The following is a 17,754-nucleotide window of genomic DNA, read 5'->3' as shown; positions in this document are numbered from 1 at the left end:
GGACGGCACTGACCCAGAAGGTCCGCGTCCTTGCAGGAGGCTCTTCAGGACAGCGTGGTTCTAGATGCTGCGCTCCAGTAAAAAGTGAGCCCTTCAGGCCTGTCGAGGCCCAGAACTCAGAAGTGGAGCTCAAAGGGCAGCTATACACTTCACTCATTACCGAGGGGAAATGAGGTTTCAGGACTCAGGAACTTAGAAACTGGAGGGAGCGTCCGTGTGGCTTGATGGCAGTCAAAATCAGAGTCGGTGTTTCTTTTTTCTTTTAAACATTTTTTTAAAATGTTTATACATTCTAGAGAGAGAGTGTGTGCAAGCAGGGGAGGGGCAGAGAGAGGGAGACACACAATCTGAAGCACACTCCAGGCTCTGAGCCGTCAGCACAGAGCCTGACGTGGGGCCCGAACCCACGAACCTCAAGATCACGATGTGAGCCAAAGTCGGACACTTAACAGACTGAGCCACCCCAGGTCCCCGAAGAGTCAGTGTTTCAAGCAAGACAGGGTTGTGGCTGGAAACAAGGTGCCTCTACGATCACTGATCACTGAGAGCTGCAGACAGAAAGTCAGGAGGCCACTGGAGGACTCTTCATTTCAAGGGCATGTTCTAGGCCCAAGGGCAGGAAGCTTCAACCGCCAAGCGTGTGAGGACACAGTAGCAGCACTGCAGGTCCCCAGGGGCCGTGGAAGTTCACAAAGAGAAACACAAATATCGAGTCCGGCTGCCACAGCCTTCACAGCCCCACGTGCCAGCAGTGATGACCAGGGGAAGATCACCCCCTGCCTCACACTGTCCTCAGCACCTCCCACGAGTCGATAACCATCGGTGGGCCCTGCTCTGTCATCAGGATCTATCGTGCAGGGGAGTCTGGGAGTTTTGTTTCTCCCTCCCTCTCTGCCACTCCCCTGCTCGTGCTCGCTGTCAGGAATAAACAAACACCTAAAAAGATAGAATAAACAAATCATCTACAGGACACCCCCAGGTCACTCTGCTCGCATTTGGGCATGCACCCCAGCACTCGTGGGGAGCCCGGGGGGCATTTCACCCCCTCCTGTGGCACGCCTCATTCCCTTTTACTCGTAACCACCTTTCCTGCCTGGGGTTGGCCTCACACTCAGTTTTATTGTTTTCTTGATTAGAAGGTTGAGATACATGCTGCGCCTCTTGCTCTGATTGGTTGTGTTTTTTTTACAGAAGCTTCCTGCAGTCACCCACAGTTCCCTTTTCCTGCTTGCAGCACTTGACCTCTGTCGACCCTTCCTTCAAAGCCTCCCCTCCATCTTTGCCGGGCGTTTCTAGAGCCCTGGGCCAGGCAGACCTCTCTTCCCCACGGACACTTCCTTAGATGAGCCTTCCTGCCTCCTTCACAGAGCTTCAGAGCTCCTCAAAGCTCGCGGACGCTCCTCTCTGCGGCCTTGACTTTGGAGGCAGTTCTGTGCGGAAGCTTCCGCCAACCCCGCCCGCACAGCGACCCCTGGAGGATGCCTCCCTCTGAGAAGGCACCCCTCTGGTGGTGGCTCTCCTCCGCCAGTGTCCCCTCTGACCCACGACAGAGACCAGAAGACCACCCAAGCCAGCACGTGTAGGGGAACCCGCACCAGCGTGCCCACCCCTGTGACTGGGGTCCCCTCGGCGCCCCCCGTCCCAGCGCGTCTCCATCTTCATCCCAGGGATGTTCCCTGTGCCTGCCGCCGTCGCAGGGCCCCGAGACCTGGCTTGTCTTCCTCTTGATCTGCGTGTCTGCACACGGCCCGCAGCCCGGCCCCGGCAGCCCCTCCTGACAGCACATCTGCTCCCTACACGTGTGAGCTTGGGTTCACCCTGACCTTCAAATCCCCTCTTGTGCGGCTGCATAAAATAGACGGAATGACGGGCTGTCCCTCATAGGATGGTTGTGGAGGTCGGCGGAGGGAAGTGCTCAGCATTGTGGCGCACGTGACCGTGAGAGTTCAGGAAGGGGGTGGCCGACCAGCGGGAGGGAGGGCAGCCCCTTCTCACTCCAGCCCTGCCTCCCTGCATGGAGCCTGCGGTCCGTCGGCCGGGCACCCCTGTGTCTGTGCACCCCCCATGCTGTCACTGGCGCCCTGCGCTGTGACACGGGGCCCTGCTGTGTCTGCCTGTCGCAGAGCACAGTATCTGTGTGGGAGTTCATGTGCACTCTGCTTGCTAAGTGCTTGCTGAATACATCAGGAGGAATCGGTAAAATCCGTGTTCCTGAATGAGAAGGTGCTCTAAGATGCAGTGGTCCCTTAACAGCTATCTTGCCAACCGAATTGTGAGCCAGGGGGATATTGTATACTTCAAAGCCATCATTCAAGAACTCTCCGGTCAGGGCTCCCCTATGCTCAGTTCAGTTCCAGTAAACTACCCTCCACCTCCCAATCTAAGGAAGGAGTCCTACTAAAATGCAGATCCCAGGGGTGCCTGGGTGGCTCAGGCGTGATTTCGACTCAGGTCATGATCTCACGGTTTGTGGGTCTGAGCCCCACATCAGGCTTTGCATTGACAGTGCAGAGCCTGCTTGGGATATTCCCTCTCTCGCTCGCTCTCTCCCTCTCTCTCTCTCTCTCTCCCCCTCTCTCTCCCCCCACTCCCTGCTCACTCTCTCTTTCAAAAATAAATAAAATAAACATAAAAAAAAGTTTAAACTGCAAGTTCCTAGGGCCACCACAAACCTAGTGCATCTGAGTCCCAAGCAGGGTCCGGGAATCTGCATTCCCTCCCCAGGAGCACCTGGGTGGCTTAGTCAGTTAAGCATCCAACTTCAGCTCAGGTCATGATCTCACTGTTTGTGGGTTCGAGCCCCATGGGGCTCTCTGCTGTCAGCACAGAGCCCACTTGAGGTCCTCTGTCTCCCTGTTTCTCTCTGCTCCTTGTGTTCCCTGGCGCTCTCTCTCAAACATAAACAAAAAAGTAAAGGCATCCTCCCCAGATGATTGATCTGGATGCTCAGGTTTGTGAGGGGCGCTGGGATCTAATGGGCAAGGTGTGGCGCGGCCTAAAGCAGCTTCATCGAGGCCGTCTCGCGTAACAGGAGAGCAGGTGCGGAAAACTGCCCCTTAAGCCTTTCTGTAATTTGTGGCAAAGTCAGGTGGTTAATAAGCATTTCGCAGAGACTTGCAAAAATCAAACAAGGGAAAATGCAAATGTGAAAGTAATTATATTTCAAGCCAGCGTGGGTGGTTTTAAAATCTTTAAAAAGAGGGATGGCCTGCGTGAGACAATTTGTGGAGAAGCTGCATCAGCACATCGGGGCCCCGGAGCAGCGTTCCCCGGAAGTGAGAGAGGCTGGTCGGGGAGTGGGGCGGGTGTGCAGGCACCGGCGTCCAATCCTCCCCGGTCTGGTTTGTCCCCAGAGCTGATGCCCGATGACAGACGGGCCCCTTGGTGGCCGACTACAGAACTAACTGCCTGTTTTGGGCAACGTCTTAGGCAAAACGCAGGCTCGGTGGGGGAGGCCTGCGGTGGGCGGGATGCTGGCGGGTGGCCTCCCGGAGGCTGTGCTGAGTGTGGGCTCCTGCCCTGCCGTTTGCAAGGAAGCGATGCTGAGGGGCTGCCTTGCTCTTCCGGAAGCCCTGGCCTGTCGTCTGCCTGTGGAGGGCATGCGTCTCCTTCCCCCACGTCCCCACGGGGACTCTGCACGGGGATCTGGGGACCATGATAGCAACGGGACAGGCACTGAACAGACCAGACTAAACCAAACCAAAACCCAGAAACAAACCCAGGGGAACGAAGAAAAGAGGCCACCTGAAATGCTTCCTCCTAAGGCCCCCAGAGTTCGATTGTTCAACTGGATCTGCCACTTGCTGCTCTCTGAGCTTTTCCTGCGCCTCAGTTTACTCATCTTTAAAACAGGGATAGATCTCGTCCCCGTCCCTTAGGGTTGTTGTAAAGCCTGTGCCCCTGGAGAGTGTCGGGCCCGCGGTCAGTGCAGCGAGCGTTTGCAGACCTGTGTCTCTCTCCGCACACACACTGCGTCCCATTTGGGTCGTTTCCCTCCAGATCGCCCGTTTCCCGTCCTGTGTTGGTCTCGCCAGCCGCAGCCTGTCCCCTTGTTCCTGAGGACTGGGGCCTCACGGCTGACGGAGGGCGTGGCCGCTGATGGGCTCCTGGCCCCTGGGGTTCCTGCACCTGGTCTGCTCGCTCCCGGCTCACCGAGGAGCCCGCCTTCCCCCTGGCGCCTGATCTTTCCATCGCGTGCGTGAGCCTGTCACGGTTTGCTGCGGCCTCTGACTCTTCACGAGGGTTCTGAGCAAGGATGACTCCCTTCCCTAAACGCCTCGCGCCTTTCTTCCCTTCCTACGAGGTGTGGGGCGCGGTCGGACTCTGTTTCTGAAGTCTGTGCAGCGGGAAGGGCAGGTGCGACTGTGGGAGGGGACGGGTACCCACTGACCGGGTGCCACAGTCTCAGGGTACAGCAGATCGCGGACCTCTCCGAAGGCGCCAAGTGGCTCTTGGAAGCTGATGCGCCGCACATTTGCTCTGTGGGCACGGAATGAGCACCTTGCTCCTCTCAGCAGTGAAATGAGTCGTCGCGGTTTGGTTTTGCTCCCTGGGACGGGCACCTGTCCTTTACGAATCTGGCCTCTGTGGTTCATGCACGCAACTCCTTTCTTCTTGGCGTGTTTTGTGTTGCGTTGTTATTGTGGGAAAAGTGAGGCTGTGATTGTAAATTAGTTGACTCATTCGCAAGGGCCAAAAGCACATGAAAGTGTCTGCGGTCAGAGCCTCTCTCCCCTCCTGCCCTGTCCCTCGAAGGTCCTTTCCCAGCAGACGCCCACTGTATTAGTATTTTGTGCTTCCTTCCAGATCTGTGTGATGCACATATAAATATATGTTATTTCCCCCTTGTAAACAGATGATAACATACTATATAGACACATTGCGTTCTGCCCTTTGCTTTTCCTTTATTCAACGATACATGCACACATCTCTACATATAAGCATATTAAAGAGGTTTCTCCATCTTTTTTTACAAGTGGTGGAATATCCCAGCATGATGTACCATAATTTAGTTAAGTACCTCCCTGTAGATAGAGATTGAGGCGTCCCTGTGGTTTTTGAGATGAAAGGTCTGGGGAAGAATGGATGAGTAGAACCCATATGGACTGATAGTGCTTCAGTGAGGTCAGATGTGGAGCCTGGTCTTGTGCAGTTCACGAGAGGGTTTCCTATAAAATGGAAAGACTGCTGCAGGGAGCCTCCAAGCTTTTGCATTGACAGTTTTGGAAACTCAAGGAGAATCGCATTCGTTTTTAATGGATTTTTTTTAAGCCAGTGGGCCCTTGCTCTTGGAACATAGTGGGTTATTTTTTATAAAGATTATTCCGAGTCCAGCCAGATACATCTAGACATTGCATCAGATTGATTAAGGGAAATAATGAATCGGTGCCCATCATTCGGAACAGGATTGGAAAAGTTTCAGGGTCAGGAACACTTCCCTGGGGGATAAATAATCCACTTTTCCATCAGTTCATATTTAATAGATGCTTTAGGGGGTTAGATTTGGAAGTACAAGGAATACAGGGCTAGAAGTTCCTAGAAAACATAGTAGCTGACACATTGTAGCTTATAAATATTTGTTTTGAAGGGAGGGCATGATCAAAGAATTTCAAAGTATGGTAAACACAACCATATCACTATGTTAATGTAAACATTGCTATGGGAGTGTTTATATTAAAGCATTAATACCAAGAGATGTTTGAACCCACAGAATATTGGAAGATGAAGGTCATAATTCCAGAAGGAATAGGCTATAAAATTCACCTGCTGCTTCTTTTTGAAGTACTCCTTTGACCTTGAGAATCATATTTATACCTAAATGTTAAGTCTGGAAGTACTAATGCTTGTCGTAGGTGAATTCAGCGCATTAGCACAGTGGTTGAGTAGCTAAGAAACCTGTGCTATTTTAGGGAGGCTGAGGATGAGAATGTGCCCTGTAGCTAATGAGGAAACAGCTCAGTGACCCTCTTCGTTCAACCCTCTTGAGACTCGGGTACCCTTCGGGACAGGAACAATTGCTTCCACATTTGAAACTACCTGGAGAGTTTCTTTATTTTTCTGTCTTGGAAGTCATCTTGTTTATTCGAGGGTCTTTGGCAAGTTGGTTAAGTATTGGTTGAGTCGTCATGCGAGACGGAAATGATTTCCATTCACTCAACCGTGTTGAGAAATAATCTCTATCAACCTGTTTGCCTTCCTTTAGCCTCTTACGTCCTTCAAATTATGGGAAAATTAGGCAAAAGGGCAGTTAGGATGGGAGTCATAGCATTGCTTTTTTTGAGAAGGAATCGAACGTCGACCATGACTAATGGTGATGAGTGTGTGTATGTGTGTGTGTGTGTGTGTGTGTGTGTGTGTGTGTGTGTGTGTGTGTTGCTGCCCGAGGGTTCAGGGCACTATATATGCAGCAGCACATTGGTTTAGCACTGAATCGGGAACATACACGGATCAAATAATGTGCTATTTTATCACAGTATCTACTTTATGATGAGAAGTACTGGGTAGAAACCAAAGCAGCTAATGTCCAAGTTAAAATGGTTGGGCTGTTTTGCATCTGCTGGAATCGAGCTTCATGAAGTTAAGTTTTAGGGGATCTGATTTAAAATCCATCAGATGTGTGGCAAGGCGGATATGTGAGGGGGTTCCACGGTGTGGTTTCCATCTTGATTCTCAGGGCCAAGCAGCAGTAAGTGGTCGGAGAACTCTATCAACACAGTTCTTAGCTGTTGATTCTTAGTCCACGAGTGTCTTCCTTCAGTGTTTTTTCTTTCCCAAAGGATTACTGAGTCTATGTAGAATTTTCTTCTTGCCACTAGTTTGCTGGGTCCCACATTGATCCCCTGTGGCCAGAGCTCCTCGAAACCTTGGCTCGTATCCCATGCAGATTTGTTCCGTCTTTCAGAGCCTCTTGGCTCTGGTGCTGATTTATCACAAGGCATTAGTAGGATTACGAAATGGGGTGACAGGCAGACCCCACTGAAAAAGACACTCCTGCATAAATGGCTTTTGTGCAACACAACAACTGTCTGCGGTCCCCAAAGGAGCTCAAAACAAGTCACCCCAGTCAAACTGATCAGTGGACAAGTTCCCTAGGGAAATTGGATCCTCTGTGTTCACTGCTCAAAACCTGGCTTGCTGTGCCTAACTAGTTCCTTTTAACCATGATGCTAACTTCCCTTGGTTGAAGGTAGACTTGGCTTGGTGTTGGAGGAATTCTGTCCTGGTGACTTAAATGTGTGCTTTGCCCCCCGCCCTCCCCCCGCCCAAGCTCGGCCGTGTTCCCTTAGGTTTAAAGGTGCTTTTAGGAAAGGGTCAGACTTATTCCCTCTGCCAGCCTTTCAGGCCCCACTGCCCATTGTTCCCAGATTCCCTTTGTCACCCTCCCGCCATTTCCAGTAGGAAGTGGCCTAGATTTTCGGGGTCTCCGCTTTACCTGAACCTCATGCACTCTTGCTGTTTCAGGTGTTGATATCTGTCATAAGACTGTTCTCAGTTTTGTGTTTCACCTTCCAGAAAAGTTTTCCTCATCTCAGGGGTACCTGTAGTTTCCTTTCTTCTTCTGGCTCTTTTTAGTAAAATCTGTACCTGTTGTCTTGACTCGTCTGATGCAGGCCTGCAGACTCCTGCTCCAGAGTTCATTGTTGACGTGGAATCCATGGACATCTTCCCGGTGGGCTGGTGTGAGGCGAACTCCTACCCTTTGACCACACCACACAAAACAGTCTGTAAGTATCGTCCAGTGTGCGGCAGCGTGGACAACATCTGGGACGTGGGGGAGTAGATAGTGTTCTGTGTCTTTTGTTAATGTTTATTTATTTTTGAGAGTAGGAGAGAGAGTGTGAGTGGGGGAGGGACAGAGAGAGAAGGAGACACAGAATCCGAAGCAGCTCCAGGCTCTGAGCTGGCTGTCAGCACAGAGCCCGACACGGGGCTCGAACCCATGAGCTGGGAGATCATGATCTGAGTTGAAGTGGGATGCTTAACCAACTGAGCCACCCAGGTGCCCCCGTTTTAAATTTTTATTTATTTATTTACTTACTTACTTATTTATAAATAGGCAGTTTTGTAAAGAGAGTGTGGCTAAGTTGTAGAAACCAGAGCTGGTGTTAGATTTCCCACGGGTGCCACTGTTCTTATCCTATGTGTGTGCTTTCAGTGTCTTCATGAGATGAATGTTTGGAAGCATGTCACAGGTTGACAGACGAGGTCATAAATGCTAAGGCAGCTGAAGGTCACAGAGTGGCGATGAAATAAGTATAATAATATATGTATGTTGCATAAAATAACGTATAACACATAAAATAATAGAATATAAACTAAATCTCCATTCCCACTTTTTTATATAATCCATTATTTTGATTAGAGAAAACTTGAGCTAAATACTGTGTTTTTGTATCATCATGTCTGAGAAAGAAGCAGTTATTCTCATGAGCTTTACCCTGAAAGAATCATGATTGGTCCTAAAGATTTACTGACATAACACATAAACAGCTACTCTGAGCACTAACCAACCAGTGAGATTTCAACTGTACTTTGCAAAGTGTGTAATATCACGTCCTTCTGACCCCAAAAATGCCAAATTCAAATAATATTAATAGTTAACCCACAACTACCTCTGTGTTCTTAAATCTGAGAACTCTTATCTCTTAAATATATGTAGCAGTGTATGTTCTCACATTTGTTATAGGTCATTATCCTGAAATGGTACTTTTAAAAATCTTCAAAACTTAGAAATCATGGCATTTTTATTCTACCCGAATGTTTATCTAGAGTGCTATTTAAAATTATGACTCCGCGGGGCACCTGGGTGGCTTAGTCAGTTAAGCGTCCGACTTTCACTTAGGTCATGATCTCGCGGTTCGTGGGTTCGGGCCCCGCGTCGGGCTCTGTGCTGACTGCCAGCTCAGAGCCTGGAGCCTGTTTCAGTCTGTGACTCCCTCTCTCTCTGACCCTCCCCTGCTCATGCTCTCTCTCTCTCTCTCTCTCCTAGAAATAAATTTAAAAAAATAAATAAAATAAAATAAAATAAAATAAAATAAAATAAAATAAAATAAAATAAAATAAAATTATGACTCCTTAAAGAGAAGGGGTTTTACTTTTTGTGAAATAGATATTTCTAGTATTTCCTTTATACAATTTACATGCTAGTTTTACTTTCTAATGTCCTACTCTATGGTTCCCTTATATATACGCTCAGGACATTGCTAGAAAGAAAGTTCCATCTTATAGTCGCCCTCCTATTCCCTGATGTCATATTTTGAAGGACACTAGAGTCCTACTCGGTATTCATTAAGAGTGGGATGGTGGGGGCGCCTGGGTGGCTCAGTCATTTGAGCGTCTGACTTTGACTCAGGTCATGAGCTCACGGTTCGTGAGTGGGGCTCTGTGCTGACAGCTCAGAGCCTGGAGCCTGCTTCAGATTCTGTGCCTCCCTCTCTCTCTGCCCCTCCCCCGCTTGTGCTCTGTCTCAAAAAAAAAAAAAAAAAAAGAGTGGGATGGTGCATTATCTGTGTGCCACCGTAGGTAGCCCAGATGACACACAGGTGGATTTTAAGAGCTTCTTCTCCCACACACACAGGATTGCTCAATGAGTCACGCAACAAGAATGATATCTTGGCCCTCAAGATATTATTTTGAGTGTAGAATAACTTTTTCATGGGCATTGTAACTTTTTCCTCTTGCTTAATATGCCATAGACTGTTGACTTCATTGGCCAGAGAGCCGGGCCCGGTCCTCTCTGGGTTCAGTCGTGCATTTGTTCTGAAGAGGCAAACTATAACCCTAAATCCTCTAAATTCCAGTAGCTTTAGAAGTTTTGTTGGGCAGGGGGTTGGGGGGTGTGCACCTGGGTGGCTCAGTTGGTTAAGCGTCTGACTCTTGATTTTGGCTCAGATCGTAATCTCTCGGTTTGTGGGATCCAGTCCCTCGTTGGGCTCTGAGTCGACAGCTCAGAGCCTGCTTGGGATTCTGTCTCTCTCTCTTTCTCACTCATTCTCAAACAATACACAAATAAACTTTAAAAAAACTTTGTTGAAATCATGCATATGCCAGAAGATGCTGGACTGTCAGTGCCAACATTAATTGCTTTCACAGTCTCTGGTCTGTCTTTGGTAAGGTGATTCGAATCAGTTATATAAATTATAAATTTTGTCCAACAGATACTTATTGGCTGGTTAATGTCGATATTTGTCAGACATATTTACGGGGCACTAATCCTCCTTCCAGTAATAATATTTTAACTCAAAAACATGTCTCTGATCTTAATTTGGGAGTGTATTGTATGGTAATATTATTTGATTTTCCACTTTCTGGGGGGGAAAATTCTAGATAATCTCGCAACAGTTTGTTTTACCAGGCGGGTTAGGTGAGGAAGGAATGTGTGCTCTTTGTTTCTTATGAAAAGCACATTTTAGAATAAAGTAGCTGGTGTAGTGATAAGATTAAATGCACTAAATTCTATTTAGATTTCATTTCTGATGAGTCACAGTCATTCAGTGCTAGAAGAAATGAAGGTGAAATTGTGGCATGAACAGAATAACTTCTCAGTGTTCAAGTCATTACTGTAAAACTGAAGGCATTTTTTGAAAATGCTTTTGCCCCACGAGCAAACGAAGCTCATGCTCCCTTTGCCCTCTCTTGCCTGTTTTTCAGCACACAAGAAGAGAAAGATCGCAGTTGTGCAGCCGGAAAAACAGTAAGTTTTTGTGTCTCTTTTGCCCAAAACTAGGTGATAAACTTGACAGAGTTGTCCTTACAGAGGACAGGAGCATCTCCGGTTCCTTAGGGAGCCAGTGAGCACTGGGCACTGTCAAGGTGGCGGTGATGGCTGTGCACCTGTTACGTGCAGGACACGGGCCCTGCTCTTTCGGGGATCCCCTCTCGCCCTGGAATGTCTCACTTCCATCCCACCCCAGCCCACTGAAGGGCGTGCAGCCCACTGACGGGGACGGCGCTCTGCGGGTCCCCGCAGCCACGCACAGCCGCCCCCGCCTGCGCCGCCCGTGCTGGTGCTGCCGGGGCCCCGGCAGGGGTGCGTGAGGAAGCTGCCTCACTTCTCTGCATCTCAGCACTCTCTTTTGTGAAACCCCCATTTCTCCGAGTTTTCCTGAGATTAGAGATCATGGGAAAAAACACGTGTGGGTTCTCTACATGGTTGAGTAAATGTCAGTCACCCCACATTTCAGTTGTAAGTTTACAAAGGAGGAGGGCACCAGGTGTGTGTCCGTGCAGGACCTGTTTGCACCATGTTGATGCAGGGGAGAAGATCCGAGACGCTACAATACTCTCCCTTCGCCAGCTGGCTCCGTTTTCTTCATAAAAACACACTGAGGGAAAGGAATTTAAGGCCAGCCTTTCTGCATGTACCCAGGCTTAAGTTGAAACAAAACGAAATGCAGTAATAACTGCACTGTTACCTCAGTGTGAATAGGAGCTTTGTGGGCATTTTTCATGCATTCATTTCCACACACAGCGGCTCAAGTTAATCTGACTCCAGCCTTACCTGGAGGACATTGAAACAGAACGTAAAAAAGAATCAGCAGTCCCGCCTCTGCCTCCAAATCTGAATTGGTAGCTCCTCAGTTTGCGGCCTGTGGGCCCAGGGTCACCCAGGCAGCTCGATAAAACACACACGCTGCCAGACCCCCATCTCTAAACTTTCCAGTGCAGCAGGTCTTCGTGGGCCCTGAGCACCTGTACGTCTCCCAAGGTCCCCGGTGATGCCCGTCTGCGAGTTCCAGGGACCCCGCTTTGAGAATCAGTGCTGTAGAGGACCCAGCTGAGCTCTCGAATGGTTTACTTTGAATATATGTCACTTTTCAACACTATGGTTTCTACACGGCCAACAGGGGTTCCCTGTGAAACCCAACACACCTCTTTTTCCCTGTGGCCTGACCTGTAACACAAAGCTCTGTCCTGGGATAGGCCTGCTTCACATGTTAAGGCCCATCCGTTCATAGGCTTTCTTCTAAGATCCATTTAGTGTAGCCACGACCCTCAGGAGCACAGACGCCAGAAACTGAAGGCCACCAGACGGTAGCTCCCAGTTAGAGGTGGAAGACGAGTCTGATTTGCATTAAAGTCTGCACAAGCTAATATTCCTTCAGGTCTAAGAATATAATTAATGGTATTATTATAATTCCATAGCAAGAGTCAAAGGCCGGAACTACCTAGAAGGACATCACTGACCGGTGATGAGCACTTGAGGAGAAGCAGTCCCACTGGGGTGTTAGGGTTATCGTAAGAGCTGGGGAGTGACCTGTCTGAAGTGATCTTGTCTGTGTGTGTTGGTGACACAAGTGATCTTGTCCATGTGACGCTCTATGCGAGGTCCAAGGATTTCTGGGACAGTCCCTTTCAGTTATGAAAGGACTTTGGAAGGGACTAGTGTCTTCTAAAGGGTGTGACCCATGATGTTTTATTCTCTTGATCGACAGATTGCCATCCGCAGTGCCTGTTGAGAAAATACCTCATGACCTTTGTTTACTGTCCCCCTTGGACACGGCAGGTAAGTGGCTGAATCACCCTTCCCAGTTTGTGAGAGGGACATGCATGTATTTCCAGGTTAATGTAAGAATACCTCCACTCTCAGTTCAATTCCCTTATGTCTGTTGCTACTTATCCACATGTAGCTACTTTAAAATTTTTTTCTTTTATTTAAAAAGTGTTTTTTAATGTTTATTTATTTTTGAGAGAGAGGCAGAGTGTGAGCGGAAGAGGGGCAGAGAGAGAGGGAGACACAGAACCCGAAGCAGGCTCCAAGCTCCGAGATGTCAGCACAGAGCCTGACGCAAGGGCTTGAGCTCACAAACTGTGAGATCATGACCTGAGCCGAAGTTAGACGCTTAACTGACTGAGCCCCCCAGGCGCACCTTTAAAAAAAATTTCTGAACCAAATTCTCCGTGCCTCTTCTGTTTCTTGGTCCCTAGCTCTTGATAATTCTCTCGGTCTGCAGAAGAGTCCATGTGTTACTTGGAATTTAGGAGCCCAGTTAAGGTGGTATGTTGTGGATGGTCATGTGGAAAGAAAAATAATCGAAAATGTCGTCATCAGGCACTTTTTTTTTTTTTTTTGACATTTTATGCCATTCCACCTGCATTTTCTACCAGTGGTTAATACTTAAGTCCCTGTGGGCTCTTGAATTGTTCCTTAAAACCATCTGTTTGAAACCTGAGCATGAATAATACATGTTTTTTTAATGTGTAGAGTTCTACATCTTCTAATAACCTTTGAAAACACACAGGTGAATTCCCCTTTGATAATCAATCTGATTACAGACATGTTTGTACGTCAAATAATATATTTGATTTAAGAATCCTGTTTGCTAGCCAAAACGAACATGCTCTGAATTCTTCCAGGATTAAAAGCTGTATGCCGTGAAAGAACGCCATCTGCCCAGGGTGTAGTAAGGAGAGCATTTGTATGAGTCGACTTACTACAGTGGTTTTGTTCTGAAGGTCTGGGTTGGCTAATCCTACCAAAAACTTTCCATGTGTATGCAGCTGTGGACGTAAATTTTTTTTGGTCTAATTTTGTTGTACGGAATTCAAACTTCTTAAAAGAACTGCGTCAGCTCTTCCTTTAGCGTCTGTAATTGTTATTTTACGCCTTTTGTCTTTTACTTACAAAAATAACACTCTCCCTCCTTCCCTCTTGGTTCTTAGTTGAAGTCCTGTAAGGACAAACCTTCCTGGGCTATTCAGTAACCATCTCAAACTCAGAACGGTTTTTATGCAGAAATAGCACCGTTAGCATGGGTTAGCTTGGAGCGGCATGGTGGGGGACATCTTGGCGGACTGCGAGCCCCCTTTCTGTGGTTGCAGACATCAGGAGGCTGTAGGGTAATACCTGACTGTGCAGTCATTCCACTTTTTCCCATGGCCCTTGGAGACACAGCTAGACCAGCAACTTGGCTAAGTCAGAAGCCTAACAAAGGAGATGCAGATATAATCCCCTGGGAGGTACATTTCACGTCCGTCCGAGTGGCAGAACGAGGCAGCCGTACCTAGTGTGCTCGGACATGGGACGGCGGGACTCCTGCCCCGTGCTGAGAGGAGTGTAAATTGGGATAGTCCACGTGGAGATCGATGTAGCCGTGTGTAGGAAAACCGAAGACGTGCAGACCCCAGGGCCAGACAGTTCCCCTCCTTGTTACGTACTCAGAAAACCCTCTCGCCCATAAGCAGAAGCAGATTTTTCACAGCCATGTTCACCAAAGCAGTGTCGGTAATAGCGAGAAAGTGGAAATGCCTAAATGTCCATCAGTAGGAAAATGGAAACCTCACTTGTGCCATAGTGATGTGATGGAGTCACGCACAGAAGTGGAAAATGGATGGTCGTTCTGTTTAGACCTTTACCAACTTGTATGGATTTTAGAAACTTCACATTGAACAAACCAGATGCTGCAGAAAACCACTGATGGAATATAGTAAAACTTTGGATTGCGCATAACCTGTTCCGCAAGACGAGCCAACGTTTCTAATAAGTTAACTGAATAAACGAGCGAGGTCTTGCAATATGATTCATTTGTGATGCCGAATGTCACATGATCACAGCTGAGCCAGTGTTACTTGAAATTCGCTTCCATATACGACTGCTTTGGATTACAAGCATGTTTCTGGAACGAATTATGCTTGTAAACAAGGTTTTACCATATTTTAAAAATATCCAAAATACCTTCTATTGTGTGTTGATACACATACACCTGTGTGTGTGGTAAAGTTTATAGACGTTCATGGGAATGATAAACACCAGATTCAGGGAAGGGGAGCGCAAGGTGGGGGGGCGGGGTTCTGGGGTAGAAAGCTCAGGGGAACTTAGCTTTGTGGCTGATACTGTTTTTTTCTTAGCTGCCTAGGGATACATTAGTTGTCATTGTGTTGTTGGTAGCATCTTTTTGTGTGTCTTGAATCCTGCCTCATAAACAGAAAAGCTCACTTATGTGGTAGAAAAAAAATAACCAGGACTTCCAAGCTATTGTGGCTATAAGACATTCTGGTATTAAGACACCGCGTGCCTCTGGTAATTCTGACAGCTAAGTGGATTAAGCAAGTTTTTTTTGCTGGTTCCTAAGGCGTCCGCTCTGTTTCTCTTCCCTGCAGGCCCTGTCAACGGGAAATACTGCTGTCCTCAGCTTTTTATCAACCACAGGTGTTTCTCAGGCCCTTACCTGAACAAAGGGAGAATCGCAGAGCTACCGCAGTCCGTGGGGCCCGGCAAGTGTGTGCTGGTTCTCAAAGAGGTAAAGTATCCCCAACAGCGGTCAGAGCTGGCTGATTTCCACAGGGTGTCCAAGATGTAGGTAGAATCTCTGAAGGAGATGACAGCAATCTGAATCCGTTTAGGCGACGTTTTCCGAGCACCTGCTTTCTCTCAGTCCTTGGGCTGGCGCTGGTCAGACAAAGATGGAAAACGGCGGTCGTGCCCGTCAAAGACTCCCAGGCCAGCACAAGGGATAGACCTTCCTCCCCTGAGTCCGGGGAAATGTTGCAGTGGGTTTGAATCAAGAGCTTCGGGAAGTCAGGGGAGACGGGCTGTGCGTCGGGGGGAGGGCCTGGAGTGCAGACCGGAGGTTTCTCTGAAGAGGTAAGTAAACTTCGATGGACAGAAGCAAGTGCTGTGAGGACAGACCTGCCCCCCGCCCCCAAGGCCGAGCCAAGAGTAGTGACGTCTCTCCGCCCCACTCTGCTGTACCTAGCGGGCCACCTGCACGTAGGTGGTGCCTGCTGAATGCACCTTGGGCTCTGGGTACTTGTAGGACATTTGTGTCCTGGGCCAAGCCCCAGCCGCGCATCATCTTGATGCCGTTATTTCCCCTTCTCTCCCTGCCTTTGGGCGCCCGCCTGCAGATCAGTAGGCGAAGCCTAACCACATTGATGGCGGCTTTCCTCTGGCTTGTGCTTCCAGCCTCACTGCTGACCCGGTGCGGAGATGGGTTGGGATTTTGGAGCCATTTCTGAGCTGCTCTGAACATGGTCTCTGCTTTTTTTGTACATATCAGTGCTTCCGCTTGAGAAAGAGGGCCCTGCACATACATTCTTTATCGCTACTGTACCACGAAGAGTGTGCTTCCCTCTGTTGATCCATTGAACACGCATTGTCGGGCAGCCTCTCAGAGCCAGGCACCGCACGAGGCCCGGGGCACAGCTCTACGCGGTCTGCCCCCGGCCCCCTGGGCTTAATGGCCCTGTCGGGGGGGCCTCGTCATTCTAAGCTAGAGACACAGTACGGGGGTGCTCTGTCAAGGCGAGAGCGGAGTGCTCTGGGAGCACGGGGAGGCAGTGACGATGTCCGGTGACACTCGATGTGGCTTGGACAGAGGGAGTCGAGCCTGGGATGCATGGGTGGGCGTTCAGGGCGGTGTCCAGGAAAGGAAGGTGGTCCCGCGAGGCCGGAGTGTGGACCCGCAGGCCGGGCCGGCTTGTATGCGTGCAGGAGGGCGGCACGTTTTGCAGAGAACCGAAGAGCGCCAGGCGGGACGGAGCAGCTGGCTGGTAGGGGGCCTGCCCGGGCGTCCCGAGGGTGCAGGCGTCTCGCTCTGGAGGACGGGAGCCCCCGGGTGACTGCGTCGCAGGCCGGCCCCCTCACCGCGGGGACCTCCGCGTGGTTTCAGACTCCGCTCTGCTCCAAGAGAAGGAGCTAGTTTTCGCGGACTCAGAACGCATTTGCTTCTCCAGGCCGTCCACGGAATTAGCAGCTAAAGACTTCATATGTTTAGAAAACAGAAACCCGTTTTAGAGAGAAAACAGGGGTTGTGGCAGAGCAGAAACTCTGAAGAAACTTCTGGTCAGGCTGTTGCCGTGGTCCTTTCTTCAGAAGCACGTCACAGAGAAAATGTTCAGATGGCGGTTTCTGTCCTTAAATGTGCTTCCGGTCAAGGGGGAAAGAGAAGCAGGGAGTGGAGACCGCAGAGCGGGGCGGGGGAGGGGGGCTCGGGTGCTGGGGCAGGGCTGGGACGGGCGCTTGGAGGGCACAGGGGCGTCCCCTGCAGTCTGTGGGGACAGAGGAGCGGGCGGCTGCACCCCGAAAGGGAGAACGGGAAGGAGGGCTCCCAGCACAGCTCTGGGTAAGGACCTCGAGGGCCAGACACGGGCCCAGGTCTGGATCGAGAGTCCCCGCGGCCCTGGCGTCCTCGGCCGTTTGCACCTGCTCTCCTGTGAAGCTGCCCCCTTCCCCCTGCAGGCAGGCCCAGCGTCCTGGGAGAGAACCGTGCGGGTCTGGCCCAGCCTGAGGGGCAGGTGGGTTTACGTCCCCGATGAGCCGTCTGTGGGCACTGACCTCGGATGCTGAACTGGATTGAAGAAGACACCGGAGGCACGGGGATCCGTGTCAGGGTGTGAAATCACACGCCTGGACCAAGCAGTGACCCTCCGGCGTCCAGCCTGGGAGTGGGTTGTTGGTACGGTGAGCCCTCCCTGTGTCGGGGCTACTCTTTTCAGGATGGATCAGAAAGGAGCAGGGAGGTGGGCACTAAAATAATGGCGACCCGGCGGGGCCTTTGAAGCTGCCTGCAAGACCGTTTGTCATGGAATGTTCCAGAGATTAGCACGAGGTCCCAATTCACCTGCCGGATGTTAGCAAATGTGGTGCCCTCCAGGTCAGCCTGTCTTGGGGGGCTGGTCGTCTGACCTCCCTGCAGCCGGTTTTGGAGTCCACGGTGGTTTCCCCAGATCAGCCCTGCGCTGGGTGCCGGCGGCCAAACGTGAAAGCCAGGCCAGGCCAGGTTACTTTTCTGATGACAAAACCAGTTTTTCGCC

At 49.9% G+C, this 17,754-nt stretch overlaps 1 protein-coding gene across 4 annotated transcripts in view; it reads left to right on the top strand.

Annotated features, from left to right (window-relative positions):
- SFMBT2 (Scm like with four mbt domains 2) overlaps positions 1 to 17,754 on the top strand; it is a 202,600-nt gene that overhangs the window by 157,563 nt on the left and 27,283 nt on the right. For all 4 annotated transcript variants that reach the window (XM_039216643.1, XM_039216642.1, XM_039216644.1 and 1 more), the window contains 4 exons: positions 7,611 to 7,724; positions 10,651 to 10,693; positions 12,435 to 12,505; positions 15,100 to 15,239. In XM_039216643.1, coding sequence (XP_039072574.1) covers positions 7,611 to 7,724; positions 10,651 to 10,693; positions 12,435 to 12,505; positions 15,100 to 15,239 — 368 coding nt within the window. The remainder of the gene's footprint in view (positions 1 to 7,610; positions 7,725 to 10,650; positions 10,694 to 12,434; positions 12,506 to 15,099; positions 15,240 to 17,754) is intronic.

This window comes from Hyaena hyaena, unplaced genomic scaffold, assembly GCF_003009895.1.
Source record: "Hyaena hyaena isolate Hyena2069 unplaced genomic scaffold, ASM300989v1 scaffold_647, whole genome shotgun sequence".
In the NCBI taxonomy this organism is placed as follows: Eukaryota; Metazoa; Chordata; class Mammalia; order Carnivora; family Hyaenidae; genus Hyaena; species Hyaena hyaena.
Note: the sequence above shows the minus strand (reverse complement) of the source record. Positions and strands in the feature narration are given on the sequence as shown.